Source organism: Capra hircus, chromosome 7 (genome assembly GCF_001704415.2).
Source record: "Capra hircus breed San Clemente chromosome 7, ASM170441v1, whole genome shotgun sequence".
In the NCBI taxonomy this organism is placed as follows: Eukaryota; Metazoa; Chordata; class Mammalia; order Artiodactyla; family Bovidae; genus Capra; species Capra hircus.
In genome coordinates this window covers 4187344-4207582 of record NC_030814.1, presented here as the reverse complement: position 1 = coordinate 4207582, position 20239 = coordinate 4187344, and the positions used below count along the sequence as shown (strand labels likewise).

At 46.3% G+C, this 20239-nt stretch overlaps 1 protein-coding gene across 2 annotated transcripts in view; it reads right to left on the bottom strand.

The window, feature by feature from the left end:
• EFNA5 (ephrin A5) overlaps window positions 344-20239 on the bottom strand; it is a 293163-nt gene continuing 273267 nt past the window's right edge. Inside the window, exons 3-5 of one of the 2 annotated variants that reach the window (XM_018049989.1) lie at window positions 10555-10620; window positions 10048-10128; window positions 344-4810 (exon numbers count right to left, since the gene is read on the bottom strand). In XM_018049989.1, coding sequence (XP_017905478.1) covers window positions 4689-4810; window positions 10048-10128; window positions 10555-10620 — 269 coding nt within the window. In that variant the 3' untranslated portion in view covers window positions 344-4688. The remainder of the gene's footprint in view (window positions 4811-10047; window positions 10129-10554; window positions 10621-20239) is intronic. The other variant, XM_018049990.1, reaches the window with a different exon arrangement.

Sequence of the window (20239 nt, the reverse complement as noted above, 5' to 3'; positions counted from 1 at the left end):
TGATGAGGTGAAAAAAACAGGTGCAAAATAAAAGAACACAGTTTGTATTTAGCTTTTGCACTGAACACTGGTTTTAGGAGGCAGGGCGTCACAGTGCCTATTTTAAGGCTCAAATACTGAGGCAAGGCAGAAATCTCACCATTTTCTCATCGGAATAACTGGAATGTGCCTAGATGCTTGGCCATCTTGAACCCTGCCTTCTTTGACCTTCTCAGGCCTTCTCTTGTGCATGTCCTATTGTCTTTTCTATCCACAAGGATTTTGAAAAAATTCAGCAGAGTGCAAGTAGCCCCTGAAATAAAGGCGTCATTCAAGGAACAAAGAAGTAGAAGGAGGGCTCCAATTAAAATGGTGAAAACCTTTAATTTTTATTTAGGTATACTTGTACGGACACGTGTATATACAAATACAGATCTTATGGGTTTGTCTGTGTGTGTTTTGTATTTTTTTTTTCTTTTTTTTCTTACATTTTCTTTTACGTTTATATAATGTCAGCATTTCAAAACAGCACTCGATGAGGAAGTGCAAAGGAACTGCGAAGCGGGCAGTACAAGCACAGGACCACACGGAGCTGGACTTCACACCCAGACGCACACACAATGAGTGGCTTCAATGGGGTGTCAAGAGTAAAGCATGGAAAGCGGATTTTGACTCATGGGCAACCTCCAACACGCCAGCATCTATTACACTGTACAGACAATGGGGGCAAGCCCATTGTAGGGAGATTTGTCTCACATCTGAGCAGCTCTGGGGCAGACGCATGGGAAAAACTCAGTGATGCCAAACCAGAGACGGACCTGTCCATTCACAGTTCTGGGGGAATGCAAAACGCGGGAGGAAGGCAAGAGAGAAAACATAAAGATAAGAAATAAAAGGGGGTTGTCGGCAAACGAGGGTTTTCGTGGAGGTGGTTTCCAAAAGAAGGAAAAAAAAAAATCAGTGATCACAGCTCTGGGAGCAATGAATGGAGGGAAAAAGTTTAAACTGCTTTTTGTTTTTAAATTTTGGGTAAACTAATAAAAATGGCTGCTGCCGTGGCTAAGGCACCAGAGAAAAACAAAGTCCCTGAAAACCCGCAGGTACGGCGGCTCTGCCTTTGCCGGTGACGCGGAGAGGAAGAGCCCTCAGCTAACCTTCTCACGGGAGCGGGTTTGCAGTCTTTCCCATGCTTTGGCTGCGGGTGATAGTGACAAGCCTCTTCCTGGAGAAAAATGAAAACAGTCATCTACGAAAACCTCCCCCCACAAATAGGAAACCAAAGCAAAGCACAGAACCGTGACTGAAGTCCCTAAAACCTTTCAGACCAACATGCTGGGGTTGGGGGCGGGAAACACCACAGGGCTCCAGCATCAGACCTTGAAAACTTTGAGGACCAACTATTGATCAAAAAAAGTCATGTTGTTCCAGGTCCCAAGATGGTGGAGTCTTAAGATCGGGAGGGCGACGACCACACGTGAGTCCTGTATGGAGCAGCGTCTCAGGCCGCTTGGGACTCTTCTCAGCCACATATACATTGGATGTTTCAAAGCCTCAATGCATGTTTTGTATCCTGAAAGACTATTGTTCTCACTTACAAAAGACATAAGAATCAAATTAATACTTTATTATCAAACACTATATACAACAGAGGTTGCTAATAATACAGAGTTTAAAGAACGCAGTTTTTTTTCTTTTTTAACGTTTAACTTTTCTTTCTTCTGCCACCCAAGAAAGTACAGTACAAAACAATAGTCTAAACTAACACGGACTGTTACCTGGTCTATTAAAGGATACACGGTATCCACTAAACAGACAGATCCTTATTTCCCTGCTTCACACTGCAAAGCCCTTGGCAACCAGGGGCAAAGGTCGCTGGGGTTTGACTAACTGGGGCTGAGAGGCAGTGAAAGCTGCCCTTCAGATTCTGAATTGGTTTTGAAATTAAAAGCTGCTACAAAGTTGCGTCGACATCCTCCTAAAGCCCCCTGAGGGTTGTAACACCATCACAAAAGGCCACCAGCACTTTTTGGACAAAATGAAAACTGTCTGATACCGATCATCCTGAAAACTCCATGGCAAGCTACCTACAATTACGTCACTTACAGGTAGAGAAGCACATTTTCTACTGGTGTGGATAGTCTTGCTTTTTTTTTTTCCTTTTACATTTAATCTGTTGGGGCACAATGGTGAAGTAAAGGGGTCTAATTTCACCGTGAAAAATGAAAGACAATGGCAGAGAGGGCCATGAGTAATTATTTCATCATTTGTTAGAGACAAATGCTAGAAAAACCACAGAAGTCACCATTTCTAAAATGAAATTAGCGCTGCTAATGTAGCTATGACTAAACTGGAATCATTACAGGATCGTTTGATTTCCTTGCAGTCATACAACATGCAGTATGATTTTGGTTCTGACTATTGATCCATTTTAGAAGGTATCTTTTTTCCCCCCTTACCCAAATCCCACCGGACCAACAAGCCTGTAACTATTAATAAGAAAAGAATATTACTGAGTATTACTGAGAGTCCTGAGTATATAAATAGTTAATGCAAAAAAAAAAAAAAATCCAATGCTGTGAACTTTTGTTTCAGTGAAATGGTGGCTGCTCTCTGTGATAAGACTCTGCCACTCCAGAGACGTTCCTGGTGTCTGGGGGAACAGGACTGGTTCCATCTGCGAGGCTGGCACCCGCAATCACACGGTTCCAAGTCCTACTCACACGGTTCCACATGTGAGCAGACGGAGCCTGAATATCCACTCCAAATGGATCGGGTGAGCCCAGAGTACATTCCAACGTGTGTACAACTCTCCAGGGTGCCGTACCTTTACAGCTGTCTTTCATTCACATATTTTTCTAATTGAGAACTACGCACAGTTCTTTAGCAAATTCCCATTCATAAAGTCTGTACATAATATGACCCCCCCTTTTTTTAACATGTACATTAAAAACAAAATTTTTTTTAAAAATCCATATTGTGCTGGAATGCTTCCAATTTTTCACATCTTACATGATCCTTGCATTTTATTGGTTCTGTTTTGAAAGGCATGGTTTCTATTGACGTGTCCTGCCATAGCAAAAAAAAAAAAAAAAAAGGCTTGATTTCTTTTCCATGGGTCTGACACTTTTCCCTGTCTCGGCTTTTGGAGTTCAAAGTTCGTGACACCCTCTGCAGTAGAAACCCCCAAGGCTTGCATTTCCTGGTAACATCCCGGTTGGCTGATTTACTATCTTCTCGCCCCACCCCCACAATGAAACAAGATAACCCCCCATATTTCTAAATGTATCAAGGGATACCACTTTTTTTCTCACAAGTTTAAATAGGACAAGCATATATACTCACTCTCAGCATAAAGTATATCTAAATAATGTATTTTCTATTCTAGTGGATTTTTAAAAAAATATTTTGTTAAAGTCTTTGGGACTCCATCCTGTTTATCTCCCACAGATAAACACATGTTCCCCCTAGGCTTCAGGCTGTATCAGAAAGGGAAAGGATATAAAATCAACTCTTGAATTTTCTCTTTCCACAGTTTGGAATCTTTATTCCAAATTTCCCTTTAGCCCTCCCAAGTAGTACAGACTGACTCTCCCGGGAGCAGGGGTGTGCGCCGGAGTTGTGGAGTGCGGAGCCGAGCGTGGGCACTGGGCTGGGAGTCGGGGAAAGGCCACACCACACTGGCGCTCCAGCAAAGCCAAATTTCGTCCCCTCTGGCCCCTGACAGCCTTTCCTTGGTACACGTGGTCCCCCAGAGGAGTATCCAAAGCTATTCGGTAATATACTCATCGACCCTGGCTTCTCAGCCTCGGGGAAGGTCACTTTATTCGTAAAAATGCCTCTTTCAGGTTCTTAAAAAAAAAAAAAAGGTTGTAGCACCATGGTGATCTGTATTCAAAGGAAAAAAACCAAAATCATCTGGTGTGCACTGCCCAGTCACCAAAAAAATTAGAGGCACTCATCACACGCGCATGTTCCCCACCCAGCCTAGCTTTCTGCTTTCTCGCGGGCTCTGTGCTAGCATTCGGCCCCTGACCCGCCTCCCAGCCCAAAGGCTTCCTTTACGGAGCACAAGTTTTGCTGCCAAGAATGGTTTAAGACAGTCACCTGTAAAGGAAAGAAAACACAAACAAAAAAACCAGTGTCTCAACCTTTGAGAAGCCTGTGTGTGTACGCGCTCCTAGAGGAAACGGTGTAATCTGATCTCTGTCCTTAATACCTCCCCTCTGGACTCGACACGCTGACACGGTGCCCTGCGACGTACAGTCCCGAATAAGAAGGCATGAGCATCCTGGGCCAGGGAACACCCCCCGGGCCTCCCCGCCCCCGTGCGCACCGGTGGCGGGGGAGCACTCGCAGGAGGACGCACAGGAGCGGACGCCCACTGGGGTCCCTCCCACAATCTGGCATGTTCATCTGGAGTCCGTGCAATTTGGAAAGGGGTGAGAGAGGGCAGGGGCAGGGGCCGGGGTGGGGGTGAGGAAGGCGGGAACTACTAAAGCACGCCACCACCACCACCCACCCCCGCAAGCCCCGAATTGTTGCTTAGAATTCAGGCTGAAAGAAAGAAAACAAAACAACAACAAAAAAAAATCTGACATCTGCCAAGAAAAAACCAATATCAAGTCCTTTCTTAGGATGAGCAGTTAGGTGGATCTCTGGCGTTCCAAGACCCTGATGTTCTCGGTGACAGGTGACGGGAGGAGACTGTGCTATAATGTCAAAAGCATCGCCAGGAGGAACAGCAGGATCGCCAAAAGGCGGCTGGGTATCCTTGGTGTTTGTGCCGCGTTCTCACCACGGGATGGCTCGGCTGACTCATGGACGGTGTCATCTGTTCAAACAGAAAGCACACGTTCCAGTGAGATTTCACATCCTTAATAACTCTCTTGCAGCAGCAGCAGCCTGCTGTTCGCAGACCTCGCCACCCTCTGCAAAGTAGGGTAATGAACCTTGTGCCACCATTGACTTTCATGTCTGCATAATCACTCATTATTTACAGCAAACAAAAGGAGAGGCAGAGAAAATGGGACTTTCTCGGCAACATGAACGCTTTCCTTAAAAACTGAGGCGGAGGAAAACATGCATGCGCTGTACCCTCTGGCCCGTGAGCCGCTTTGGTCCGCTGGCAGTCACACACACCATGCGCAAACCTGACGTCTGAGCGGGCCTTCTAAACCCACCGAGCCAGGGAGAAGAAAGTAACCGGGCGGGGGCGGCAGGACGCAGTTAATGCTGGCATATTAGTGGTTAATCGGAACGGGACGCCCCTTTCCCTCTTTTTAGCGGTTTCATAGGATTAGTGTTGAATGCCTGGTTGCTGGACGTCTAGATGCATTTTCAAAGATGAAGAATTAAATGACAAAGGAGCATTTTAACTCAACGATATGTGATGCTCTCCGAGCCTAAATAAATCGGTGCCCGCTGGCTTGCCTACCATTAGGAATCAATTATGGTGCTATTTCTATTACAGACCCTGTATCTTCAGGATTAAATGACTTGAACTTGACTATTTTTATCAGGCTGAAGCTGGGCACATACATCATCAACGTGGATGCAAATTTCCCCCTAAATAAAATGGATTAAGTGAAGTAAGCTTCTTTTATTTAGCCATCAAGTGTTCTGGAAGACTGCCTCTGACTCTGGACCGCCTTCCGGAGCAGCATGATTAACAGGCTTAACTCGGAGACAGGAACTCTGCAGCAATTAGCACCCAAGGAGGACCTCACCACGCTCTCATGTCGTCCGCCTCCTTCCTTCCACCGGCCGTGATCCCTGAACTCCACTGGGGCCACCAGCGGGGTTCTCTGGTAGATTTCATTTTAGCATCTGTGGGGCTTCCTGTCGGAGCTTAGGGATTGGCAGGGTGGGGAACAGCAACAAGTGAGACTGTCCAGTGGTTCCCATCTCTGCATACCTCAAAGGGTCATCCCTAAACCCCAGCTCCAACCCCTGGATGGAGTCACTCTCTTAAATGCGTCTCTGTTTTCACATCACGTCACATGCCTCTTCTTTACCAGGTAGAGCACCCTCCCTTGTTATTTGTCCTAAAGCGACCACCTTTTAGGCTCAGGCTGGCTTCTACTCGAGCTGGGCGCTCGCGGGCTCTTTCTGTTCATTACTTTCTCTCCCTCTATCACCTTAGAAACGTGTCTTCTCCGCGCTGAGGCTTCTGCTCTTATGTTAGCCTGTCCCCACGTGTAGAAAATGCTGCTTCCTTGTGTCAAATTTGCTCTCCTCTCCTGGACCTGAGCAAACCTGCATGGAGTACCTACTAGCTGAGGAAACTAGAAAAGGTTAGGAAGCAAGAATGGGGCGTTAAATGGGTGCAGAGGGGAAGAGAAAGACCCCGCGTGATGTAGTCAAAGACTTGTAGACTCTGCCCTGCTCGTAGCCTTGCAGATTCACTGAATCTGGAGTTAGGAGGTGGATGTGAATGCCCTTGAATAGCCCTGAAAAGAAAATCCAAATCGCTGTCGTAAGAGCACCAATCCATTGTTATGCGGCAGAGGACTTGGGGCTTAACTATGAAGGAACCATAAACCCTGAGCATTCTAAGGGTTCATTTTGAAATACCGCTCGTACTGATAGACCTGAAATTACATCAGCCATTGGGTCCCTCTCCGTCTTACTTTCATTAACCAATCCACTTCCTTGTAAAGTTGGGTCGTGCACTGATGAAAGGGACCCAAGTAACAGGTAGACGCTCAGTGAGCTTGAAGGGGGCCCGCCGTCCCCACCGGGTCAGGGAGCTCAGCGAGGGCTGGCCATGCTCTCGGCCCCCACGGCACAGACAGGGGCCTGACCCTTGCAGACCTTTGAGAGGAAAACTTTGGTTTCTCACATGAGAGGAGCCACAAGGCCAAATGTGCCTTTCGAGCCTAATCTCTTCCTAAGCCACCAACCAGTAAACTACCATCTTGGCCTCAAAGGGGGGAAAAAAACTCGGTCCCTTAGGGCATCAGGGCTTGTCTCTTCTCACCGTAACACGCTAGTCCTGGCTTGGGATTCTACGAGCAACCTGTGATTAAACAGGTCCTCGGTGCTGGGCGATCCCCTGGCCTCCAGGAAGCGAGATGAAAGCCAGGCTGCCATTTGGGTTAAGTCTGAGCAAATTTCAGAATTCTAAAGAGGAAGTCACAAGCAAAACCTAGCCCAATAGAAACTGCACCTAAACATGAGAGAATTTCTAAAACTGGAAACAGAGAACGTGGCTTGGAGGAAGAAAACACTTCTCTTTGGAGGCCAAATCAAGTCTCGCCTCCTGGCTACAGGAGTCCATACCACGAGGGTTTCGGCGGTTCACTGAGAGAATGCTGGCGATGTTTCGGAGCATGTTATGTGGCGTATTTCTGCCCTGAGATCATCCTGTATCCCTGATGACAGGAAATTGGCAGGCAGAGTGTGCAAGCAAACAAACAGAGGAACACATTCCGAAGACAGGTGAATTAGTATGCGTTGCTGAGAACATGCAGCGGGACCCTTCCAGCCTTTGCCGGCTTCATGAAGTCGGTCTACACTCAAGCGTCCAACACCGTGGGGCAGAGCTGCAAGCCTGAATTTCCTAAGGCACTCGGGGAAGTAGCAAGTCTGTTATTGTATTCATATAGCCAGGGATCATAGCTCAACCTTGTCTTACTTTTTTAGTGAAGATGCTCACCAGAACGCCTGTAAATATAGTCCTCACTGCCCCCAAGGAGCTTTTCCTACATGTACACCTGCACAGCCATCCCCAACACACAGGGTCTGACCACAGTCTGTCCAAGGTTTGCAAACTTGTATCAGCTACGAGTGCTTAGATTTGGGGGCCATTATGGATTTAAATGCCCAATGAAAACACAGCCTGTTCCCCCAAAGACTGTGAAATAGGTTCACATATGAATGCATCTTAGGATCCTGCACTTTTATCATTAGTTGAATTCAAAGGTAATTTTCCTAATGTTGAAATGGTCCTCTGTGTGACTCTTTATTACCAATAAAAAAGAAAAAACATGCAATCTGTTATACTTCTAAACAGTCAGTGGGCAGTGGGATTTACCTGGAAAAAAAAAAAAAAAGATTACTGGAAAGCTCTGCCTACAGTATGCACCAGCGTGCATCAGAAAAACTTAATTCAGGGTAAGTTATGTCTGGAACATGCCCAACGCCACCGGTCAGCTTCCACGCAACTTGTGAACAAAGCCCCGATGATCAAGTTCTCTGCGTGGACATCTCCGTCAAGCAATGGTAAGAGAGTCCTATGTTTATACTAACGTAGGAATGGGAGTTGAGAAATACGAATATCACCCCTGGATCTGGGTATAACCAGCTCAGTTACTAAAGGAAGACTGTAGACTCCATGGTCCTTAAAAGAGACCTCCGCTCACTCACAGGTCCTACCACGGCCCACAGCCTCAAGCCTGGGAGGGGTCTGGTACCTTGAAAAGCCACAGGAATGCTTCCAGATTTCCAGGACACAATTAAAATGTCTCCCTGTCAGCACTCATTCCTTGCAACTTTTCTAAGGCAGCTAACGGATCCCTGGGGAGCCGCTAAGGCCTCTGAGAGCTCATTGTACATGCGTCTCCCTTGCACAAGGGGCCTGCCTTCAAGAAACAGAAATGCTTGGAGAGAAAGCCCGACTCTTCCCGTCAGTTACAATGTGGAGGCTCTTGTGTGTCCAGAGGCACCACGTCTATTCGGGGATTTCCCTAAGGCCCACCAACCGTGTGTCCCAGCAACAGTACTCAAAGGATAAAGCAGATGTCACGCTTGTTTCCTGTCCAAGGCCGTCAGAAAGGTAAGTCCCACTGCAAACAGGTTGGGGTGGGGGGTGGGGGGGCTTACGCCTTTCTGGGAAGAGGAAATAATTTTGTCCTCAAACTTTGAGAGCTTCCCTGGTAGCGCAGTTGGTAAAGACTCCGCCTACAGGGATCCTGGTTCGATCCCTGGTTCAGGAAGATCCCCTGGAGAAGGGAAAGGCTACGCATTCCAGTATTCTGGCCTGGAGAATCCCAGGGACTGTATAGTCCATGGGGTCACAAAGAGTCAGACACCGCTGAGCGACTTTCACTTAAGCTTTGAGGTAGTCCCAGGAGATGGGTAAGGACACGAGTGAAGATCTCGAGCAGGTCGGGTGAGGAAAGGCAACCACAGGTAGGCGGGTGTACAGGTGCACCCCTCAGTGAAGACTCCCTGGGGGCTCCCCGCCCCCACCTCACAGCCTAACTGCAGTCAAGAGCCGGGCTGAGCTCATGACCCAATAAATGGAGACTTTACAGATTTATGTTAGCCACAGTAAGCTGCAGTGCAAATGCTTCGGTGATTCCTTCAGTGGGCTTTATTTTTCTCCATAGTGACGGGGAAGTTTGGGTGTGTGGAAGATAAAAATTGTAGAAAAATTCATTTATCCTTAATACTTGTCTTGCCTCGGTAATCAAGGATCACATCTGGCACGACAGACTACCATGGATACCTTCGTGGGAGCAGCGGGAGCGTGAATTTGTGGTGTTAGGAGGCAACATGATTATCCTTCTCGGGCCTACTTCTATTGACAATGGCACAGATAATATTCGAAATAAAATGAAGTCCTTCAGAGCAGTTCAATGATGCCTGTGAATTTCTAGAGAAAACTAGAGAGGCTGAATTAGTTGCTATTTTGTGCAACAGTCTGATTACTCTTATCCAAAGATTGGGATCTAATATGAAATTTTTATAAGCGCATACAGTAGAAATTTTCTTTGAATTATACGAAAACAGGTCCATTAATAGTCACAGTGATTTACCAGCATGCTCAGAGGGTATGGTACAAAGAAGTGAGACTGTAGCATTCTGATGGGGCTTCTACCCTAGGATGCTGCGTCATATCCAACCCACGTTGAGAGAAAAGCAAAGTCATAATTTGTCTGACATGCATTAATTACACAGAGATACTGGAGGAATGAGGTAGAAATAAGGAACATTAGCATCGCTAGCAATGAGCAAAAGCAGGGCAGCTACGGCGTGCAGACATGCAGGGAGGGAGGAAGGAAAAAAAGGACGGAGGCACCAGAGAGATGCACTTGTTAAAAGAGATTCTCTAAGCATACTAACCTGCTGGTTCTAATGAATTTTCTACTTTGTCGTTAACATCGAAAACACGATCATGAACACCTATAGTTTTCATACAGCTATCTATAACAAAAATAGAGATAACAGCCAAATATGTTAGTGAAGACACCCTTTAACTCACGTTTCTTTTTCTTTTCTTTTTTTTTTTTTTTTTGCTTTCTTTCTAATTTTTCCTCTTATTTATGGAGAGATTGGTTTACAATCAGTGGCATGTATCCAAATGCCAGAATTGTTCCCATTTGCTGTGCACGTACAACAGTCTGAGAAACAACAAGTTAGCAACTGCTGTGTACTTAAAAGCATCATGGAAAAAAAAAAAAAAACCGATGAGAAAAAATATGATGGAAACTAAAACATGGAGGTTGATATACAAAACAGATACCACACAGGATTTACAGTAAAAAACAGTTTTACCGCCGTGAACCAGACCACACAATAGTGCATGCGCAGTGAAGCCACCCTCAAAGACACTCATTCGAGGGAACTTACTTGTTGGCCGCACAAAGACTTTGAGCTTTAGACAGGACCGCCTTCCGTTATCCGGGATTGCAGAGGCTGTGGGGGAGACAAAAAGAGAGCGAGGGAGAAAGAGAACAGGACCAGATTACTCTTCGTTTTCAAATGCAAAGTGTCTACAGCAAAGTCTTTCCTGAACAACGGGAAGTACTCTGAATTCTTCCCAGAAGGTGAAACAGAGATACTTCTCAGATGGACACTGATGGCTAGAGAGAAGGGCTGCTTTCCTACGCCTATCTGTTCCTTTCCATGAGATGAAGAATCACGCAAGAACACTGGTAATCTGCAGGAAAATACTTTGGATTCTTATTTCAAAGTCTCTGCCGTTTAACTAGCTCTGTAATCAGTTTTCTCTACAATAAGAAGATAAAGTGTGAGTCCCTGGGGTACCCTTTCCTCTACTGCAGGAAAAGGGCCCCCACACCCCTGGAGCCCAAGGTGAACGTGCTGGTAAAAACCAGTCCGCGACAGCTACAAGGCCAACTTAAACATGACCCAGTTCTGCTGGGGAAAGCCAAGCTTCGTCTGTCCTGAAAGCCTGTCTGTCAGTGTTTCGCAGGTAATTCAATTAGAGGTTTTACTCCGAACTTGGCTCCACATTCTATATGACTAAACCGAGCCCAGCAACTTCCATCAGGCCATTATAAGTACAATATGCTATTGAGAAAGCGCCGTGTTGCAATGGTACATTTATTTTTTAAAGACTTGCCACAGAGAAGGATGGAATTCATAAAGTGGGCTTACCAAAACATGACAACATGTTTCAAGTTATAAATCATTTGAGGAAGAAACTTTCTTCTCCTTTTCAAGATAATCAGACTGTAAACTTTCCTTGTGTTTGAAAGATTATCTCCCCTCAGTGCACCCAGCATAATGTCAAAGGGACTTCCAAGGCAGTAAGACCCTTAACAGTCACATATGTTTACAAATGCATCCTAGAAATGACGACGATTAGCAGTGGGAGCTGCATACTTCCCTCCCTGCGTGTCTGCTTCAAGTGTTTCCTTTGTTCAGAAAAAGCAGATGCTATCAGTCAAAACGCACATGGCTCGGTTAGTTTTGGTAATCTCCTCTGTGTTCGGTGTGCCTTCTCTCACCCCTTTGTTCTTACTGTCCCTCACAGGGGGAACCCAGAAAATTAACATGCTGATTTTGTAGGCGAGAGGATTCAAGCGGCAAAAATTCAAGACTAACTTTCCAACCATCTCCTTGTGTAACTCCAGGCCCACACCCTGGAGGAGAACCGATCAAGTCACCACCCAAAGGACATCAAGCTGGAAGGGACCCTGGTGTCGCTCTTTAACACCTGTTGAAAACTCTTTAATTGTTAGACCGAAGTAGATACAGGAGAGACGTTTTCAGCCCTCCCCATCTTCCCATTCGCTCCGACAGGCAGTTAAGAAGTGCTAACAGCTGGCTTTGCCGTAGGCGTTCATTAAATCAAAGTAGGAAAAACTCCCTCCACTGACATTTACAGTAACTAGTGTGTTATTTAGGGTATAATACTCGCACTCTGTGGTTTGATCCAGGAAACGGTGTCCTTCCTATGGACCTCCAACTGCAAGTGTGCATGTGACGAGTACAGTGCCCTTAGGTGATTCCAGTTCATTAGAAAAACTACGGGTTCTTAAGATGGTTGATATCTTATTCTTGAGGGGTGGTGTGAACCAGTGACACGTGGGTATTTACGCTGCTAATCTGCTGGTTTCAGAGCTGGGGTGAGCTTATTCCAAGCCTCACGTACTTGATTTTGCCACATGCAACAGTCCATTCTACTGACGACACTATAAGACACAATGAGCTCAAGGCCAGATTAAATGTTTGTTCTAGCAGGGGATCTTCTTAGAGTCAGCACAGGTTTTTCAGATATATATATATGTATATATGAGAAATCCAATTGGTCCAGACATAAAAATCACTGGGGCACATGGGAATAGCACCAACACATGATAAGTTCTGTCTAGGCAAGAACTGGAGAATTCTTTCACGAGTTCACAAAGAGGAGCAATTAGCTACTGGATGAGCTCCATTGTTCTGCGGATTAAGAGCGTACAGTGCACTTATTTATCCAAAATAAAGACCGCCCTTCCCCACCGGACTCCTCTATTACCTCCTCACCTCTCTCTATCACCAGACAAGCTCCATGACAGTGCTAACACGACAGACCCCTCACGGTGCGGTCGGACCATCACACTCCAACCCTTGGGCTGATGGGCCAAGACTAGAAGCACGGCATGTGAGCGCACAGCGCGGGTTAAGTTAGGTCAGTTCCCTCCACAGCCTCTGCCCTGAACCTGTGAAATAACCTCTTCATCCTTCACGCCAGCCTGAGAGGGCGTAATGTGAGAAGTCAGGATTACATGGGGTTCCTTAGTTACCACACTACAAAACAAAAATAATGCCAGAATGCATAAAAACCTTTCCCGTATACCAGCATAACTCAACCTTTTATTCAAGGTTTAAAAACAGTGGGACTGTGGCTTTATCCCACGTCATGTTCCAGGTTAAGAAACTCCCACATCCCTTGGCTGACAAATAGACGGTGCCTTTATACCACTTGCAAATAGTGATTGTTAATTATTAGTAATATTCGAAGATTTAAAGTGATATGAGATTACTGGTCACAAAAAAGCAGAGACAAGCACTAAAAACACACACCAAAAAAAACCCCACAGAAATTGAAAAGTGTAATAGACACACAAGTACATTTACAGGGAAAATTCTCTTGGGATCAATATGAGCAAGATTGAGGACTGCTGCTGCTAAGTCGCTTCAGTCATGTCCGACTCTTTGCGACCCCATAGACGGCCTCCTACCAGGCTGCCCCATCCCTGGGATTCTCCAGGCAAGAACACTGAAGTGGGTTGCCATTTCCTTCTCTAGTGCATGAAAGTGAGAAGTGAAAGTCAAGTCACTCAGTCGTGTCTGACTCTTAGTGACCCCATGGACTGCAGCCCACCAGGCTCCTCCATCCATGGGATTTTCCAGGCAAGAGTGCTGGAGTGGGGTGCCATTGCCTTCTCTGATTGAGGACAGATATAAGTAAAAACTTAAAATGTGCCCAGGTTTTGTCAGGAGGTAGGTAGAGTTAATTTCGGTGATTCTAGAGAAATCACTTTATAATCAACCCTATTTTAGTTAAAATTTATATGTAAATTCTTATGCTGCTTTCCATAGAAAAAATTGTGAACATTTATACATATAAATAAATGATATATATCATTTATAAATAAATGAACATATATGTATATATTTATATATAAAACTGGATCACTTTGCTATATACCAGAAACTAACACAACATTGTAATATCAATTATGCTTCAATTTAAAAGAAAGACATGGATTTAAAAAATAAAATTTGTCAGATTAAAATGAGAAGTTCATCTTGTCCTAAACACTTGTCACATAACCCAAGTTCATATCCCTTTATTCAGTTTACTGCTGAAATTGTCCATCTGGAGTCAGGCTGGGAGTAGGGGTTCCGGGACCATTAAAACAAGCACAACTGCCCATTCCATGGCCAAATGGGAACTGTACAAATCAATCACCTCAGTGATCTGCAGAGCACCAGTCCCAGCCTCACACCACATAATGAAGAATCTAGGGGCCCTGCAGTTCTCCAGGCTTCCCTTGTGGTTCAGCTGGTAAAGAATCCGCCTGCAATGCAGGAGACCCGGGTTCTCCCCCTGGGTTGGGAAGATCCTCTGGAGACGGGATAGGCTACCCACTCCAGTATCCTGGCCTGGAGAACCCCATGGACTGTATAGGCCATGGGGTCACAGAGTCAGACACGGCTGAGCGACCGTGGTTCTCTTGAGTTTAGAGCATCCTGCTAATAAAGGGCTGCTCTTCTTTGACCCCACGCTCTGTCCCATGACCCCAGACAGGAGCCCAAACTTCAGCCATTCTTAAAGACCTGTGTGCTTGCTCTCCTGGGGCTCAGGTAAGCGTGGCTCAGCACTCAGCAACCAGCTTAATACCTAAAGGGGACCAGGTTCAATGCCTCCAGACCAGTACTTCCGAAGGCTGACTCCAGCACTGCAAACATTTGAAAAGTTCACATCACAGTTCACTGTGGGCCCATCGGTTGGATGTGGCATCATCTTTGGGGCAGGCCACTTCTGCCCTGGCTTCAAGGCTCACTGCCTGGCGTGCCTGCTCCGTGTGTTCCCCTCCCCGTGAGAGTGGGCTGGACCGAGTTCCATGCATCTAAGGAGCTGAACACAGCAAAAGCGACGGCTGCCACTTCTGTGCTTCCCCGGTAAAAGGCTGCGCCCTCCTCCTTAGGACTCCTGCCCCCTCCCGAAGCGAGGTGCCACGCTGTGAGATTCTCACTGGAAAGGCCCCCACGCCACAGCAGAGAGAGACTTCCAGCCAGGAGCATGCAAGGGACTGGCACCTCAGGGCTGCAAGTAGCGAGGAACAGAACCAGCTGACAGCCACGTGAGTGAGCTGCAGCTGAGCCTTCCAGGGCCCATCGCCTCGGGAGAGACCCGGACCCAGAGGACCCTGCTAAGCTGCCCCTGGATTCCTGAGCCCCAGAAACTCTGCAGAATAATACATGCTGCCTTAGCCACAACCTTGGGGGTGATGGGTTACTCACGAGCTAACTGACACAGGGCTGTGTGCAGACACCCCTGCGGCTTCCATGCCCGCGTGAGGCCTGCGGGGCGCCGGGCTCCCGGCTCCCACACAGCAGCGCCCCCGATGCCGCCGCCACGTCTGAACCACCGCACCCCTTACGAGTTTACTTTTCGAGCTCCTGTCACGAGTCCACTTAAAACAGGCCCTTGAAGAGAGGTCATTATAAACTGCTGTTGAGCAAACGCTACAAGACACTTCTATTTGTTTTCACACCAGCGTTTAGAAAACTGGTTTTCATTTTCCTCCCCACACCGCTGAGCTCGGTTCTGCTCATGCAGCCCTCCCTGTGCCGTCTCCATAATTAGCAGGGTGCCTCAGGTGAGCTCCAAATTGCCAGGCGGACCGGAAGGAGCTTTGGTATTACAGGATGTCCACTTAAATCACAGAATGCCTTTCCTCCAACACGAGAAATACAACATTAAGGGCAGCTTGAAGACACCAGAAACCAAAGGACGTATACTCATAAGTTAACATTTCTCTTCATGTCAAAAAACTGTCCATTATGTTTACACAGGCTATCAGATTAAACGTAAACATTATGAGAGTTTAAGCAACTCAAAGTGATCGAGGTAGCAAACGTTCGCCTTCAGGAGAACTGACGAAAGTTTAGCAGGAGAGAGACGAGACGCCCATCCTCTCCTCACGCTCTCAGGCCCAACACGGTACTCATTCGTCTGCTTTATCATTCCTCAGCCGGACCTTGAGCGTGCATGTCAGTCGCTCAGTCGTGTCCTACTCTGTGCAATCCCGAGGGCTGTAGCCTCTGTCCATGGGGATTCTCCAGGCCAGAAGACTTCAGTGGGTAGCCTTTCCCTTCTCCAGGGGATCTTCCTGACCCAGGGATCAAGCCCAGGTCTCCTGCACTGCAGGCGGATTCTTTACCATCTGAGACATCAGGGAAGCCCCTAGCCTAACCTTATTCATCTTCACATCTTAATTCCCAAGGCCAAAATCCCCCTTCAGTGTCCCGTGTCAACCTAGGTACTTTAGAAATTTTTATTTTTAAAAAGAATCAGCTGCTTTTTTTTTCCCCTAAGAAATGAGTATGGTGGGGGGGGTGTGACTTAAAAATGAAGTTTTCCATCATCCTGTTTGCCACAGGAAGTAGTTCTTAATTTGTGCATGTGAAAAGAAAGGATAGGCTCTTGGTTGTTAGCACAGGCTGTTTTCCCTCCGTAGGTTTTCCTGCGGTCTAACATACCACACAGATATATGTAAATTAGACAGGTGACGGCAGAATTAAGCACTAATATTCTTTTCACAATAAATGCTGGAAAAGTAAAGCCCATTTTAATAAATGGTACTACTGAAAATGTCTTTTAGAAGTCAGTGAATCAGTGAAATCCATTTTGTGTGTGTGGGTTGAGGGAACAGAAGTTGTGGGAATAGGGTAGAGATTAACCAAAGCCATACGGACTTCTTGGAAAATAGTTACCAGATCCCCAGAAAAAGTCTTAAAAGTTAGACCTCTTGAAAGAAGACCCCAGCAACAACTTGCAGCTGGCTACCTTTTTTTAAAAGCAGCACGACACCGAATTTTCATATTAAAAACAAAATCACCAGCTGTGAGGCAATACGTCTCATCAGCCTATACCTTTCAAGATTTAAGAGTCACATGACTTAAAACCCTGCTCTCGGCTCCGGGTTTATCAAGGTTGCATCCTAAGAGCAACCTCAGCCGTTGACTCCTCCACTCAACCGGTTCCTCTCCTGCAGCCCTCAGTGTCTCATGATTTAAGTCACTGCAGGTTAAAGGTCAAAGCCCCAGATGTAAAACTTGGAAACAGAGCTACTAAGTAAAGGTGCAGAAAGTTAAAATATCATGTAAATATTATATACAGCTCTGGGGATGTTTCTTTAAAAAAAAAACAAATATATAAGGAAGAGGGGTATTTCCAACAATAAAATAAGGGTAGAGCACACTCTGTGAGCTAAATCTTGGTTTCAACACCAGGGAGCTGTAACAGGGACCAAAAAAAAAAAAAAAAAAGTTAGAGCAGAGTTCAGGGTGAGAGAAGAAAAATAAGTTCCAGCTGTACCGTCTCAGACAAAGAAGAGCAGAGGTGCCCAGCCTCAGCCCCGCAACTCCCTGACCCATCTCTCTACCCCCTTAGGCAAAGTTTCACTATAAATGCGAACTTAAGTCTTATTTAAATTCCACCAGCTAAGCTTCAGCAGATCAATGACTTTTCCTCGGCAACCTCAAATAACTGTCTGAGGACCAGTTCTTTCCACTGACTTCTAGGAATAAACAAATAAGGCATCATCGTGTTTTTGTACACATTTGTTTCAAGTGTGGGCCAACTTTTACTTGCTTGTTCAAGCTCAGGGACAACAAACTTGCTTCTACTGCTTATTGAGGAAGGCCAGTCCCATGTATTTGGATATCTGTGAAAGCAAGACCAAAAAAGTAACCTGGATTTCAGAGAATGCTTTTAAAATACCCTCTATAAGAAGCGTTTCTAATTCTTTTCAGGAAAAATTGAAGTCAGCTTAAACCTCAGATTCTGAACCTTCAGACTTGATCTTCTTCTGTGATGTGACTGGCGAATTCTAGCCCACCCAGGCACAAAATATGAGATAACACTCAGCTATCATTGGATTGTTAACAAACCCTTAAACACGAGGGAATGTAGCTTCAGTCCCTAATTGGATCTTTTACTTTTTTTTTTTTTTTTAATTCACTGAACATCTTTAAACAGTTAGGGAAAAAGAAAGTTTCCTAGTATAAACTAGTGTTGTAACTATTTGCTGAGACCTGGGCTTGCCCGAGGCCTTACTATTGAAATGACGGTCCCAGGCCCTTAACGTCAGATCGTTCAGCATCTCTCTCTCATTTGCAGTGATTTTGTTGAATTTCACCCCCTCTACCAAACAGGTATAATCTGGCAAAAGGAGACAGACAAAATGATTCACTTACAAAATACAAAAAAACTCTTCCTCAGCTAGAAGCCACATAATGAAAGTAATAACCACAAAAACGAGAAGTCAGACAAGTGCAGGGTTCCTGGAATCCCAGGAAGGAAACACGTGTTCGTTATTTGACACAGGCTCCTCGGTCACCTTGGTGATGTGCCGCTGGGGTGACTGTTAACCGGTAACCAGTGTAGGCCACACACCCCGTTACTCATTTCACAGTGATAACAGAGACCCTGTCATTCTCATCTAGCACTAACAGAGCATGACAGCAAATTACTAATAAAGCATCAAGTTAATACAGTTCAAAGAAGCCTCTAGAAACAAGTTAGTATTCCTCTGAACCTTTCCTAATAAGCTTCATCCTTATCGTCCTTGGTGGAGGGTCTCGGAAAGAGCCCGGGTTAGTGGCCTGAGTGCACGTGTGAGGGTGGTCTGAGCTTCCTCCTGGTTCACTCATTCTGACTGCTTCTGTTCCTGGCAGTCAGCTGGTCAACCCACACAGGCCTGGATTTCCCTGGAAGCCTCCCACTCTGCAAAACAGCGGAGGGACGACTAGCTTTAGAGGGGCTGGGAACTTCTGTATCACGCCTGGAAACTCAGGTGATGCATTCCTATAGCTCTAGAGTGTCACCACACTGTTCCACAGACGATTCAGTCAGCTCGGCCCACACCGCGCCCTCTGTGTGGCCATTTCCCTAAAGCAAGCAGTCTCTGGTTCCAAGGGCAAATTTGGACGCGGCAGAAGGGATCAGCTCTGGATAGCAGTGATAAAGAATAACTTATGAGGCACAAGCGGAACCCAGGGGCCAAGCCTGACCCTTTATCTCCAGCCTAAATTAGAAAAACTGGATTCTACCATAGTTTTGTGGAGAAGGAAATGGCATCCCATTCCAGTACTCTTGCCTGGAAAATCCCATGGACGGAGGAGCCTGGTGAGCTACGGTCCTTGGGATTGCAAAGAGTTAGACACGACTGAGCAACTTCACTGCTAATACTACCGCAGTTTTGTGTGTGTAGAAGGCGAGGGTGGAGTGTGAGGTCGTTTATGTGAGGATGCGCACTGAGGCTGGGGTGAGAGTTTATAGAGACTTGCAAAAGGCACTGGAAGACCCTGGTTCTTGTGAAAAAGCATGCGCAGACTCTGTGAGTTCCTTTTTTTTTTTTTTACCCATTTTAAGAGTGTGAGCATGCCATCATATTAGAGGGATACGGCCAAAGATGAGGACATAAATCCCACCGAGAGGCAACCTGGCTGGCATGGAGACTGCCTCTGCAGCTGCTCAGACTAACTGTGCCACGGGGATGGCCCAGAACATCAATAAAGCCAGTCCAGAGAGGCGCGGACGCTGCAGCACACCCACAGCCATCTATGGATTCTGTGTTGCTGTCAGCGGCTCCTTCTCCCATCCTTAACTTTCTTCTGCATCATATCTGGGTAAATATCTCTTCACACAAAGCCCACTGGAAAAGACCCTGATGCTGGGAAAGATTGAAGGCAGGAGAAGGAGACGACAGAGGATGAGATGGTTGGATGGCATCACCAACTCGATGGACATGAGTTTGAGTAAACTCTGGGAGTCTATGGGGTCGCAAGAGTCGGACACAACTGAGCAACTGAACGGACATAAAACCCATCGTTTCTTCGGTGGTGGTTCTCAGTGAGTAGGTCCTGTTTCCCGTCATCTGCCCTGCCTGGTAATAAGTCACACATCTGGACAGGAGGAGCATTTGGTGGGTCAGCGGGCCCTGAATCAGACAGAGGCCTGAATGGAGGAACGTTCTTTCTGTGGAAAGCTGCCTTCTGCCTAAAGGGAGTTGTTTAGGCACCAGGGCTGGACATTTTGGTTCACATCAGAAACACTTTCCTTGAGGAAAGCCACATAATAAAAGTAATATGTGTTGACCAAGTGAATAAAATCACAGCTACCGCTAGGGCCCGCATTCTCGTGCCCTCTGCTCGTCTCTGTGTCCGACCGTTTCCTCTTCAGTTCACGGCTGCACACGCAGCATCACCCCTCAGGGTAGCAGCCAGCATCTTTCACAATCTGCCCCGACCATGATATCCTTCTTGATCTCTCCTAATTCCTTTCCCT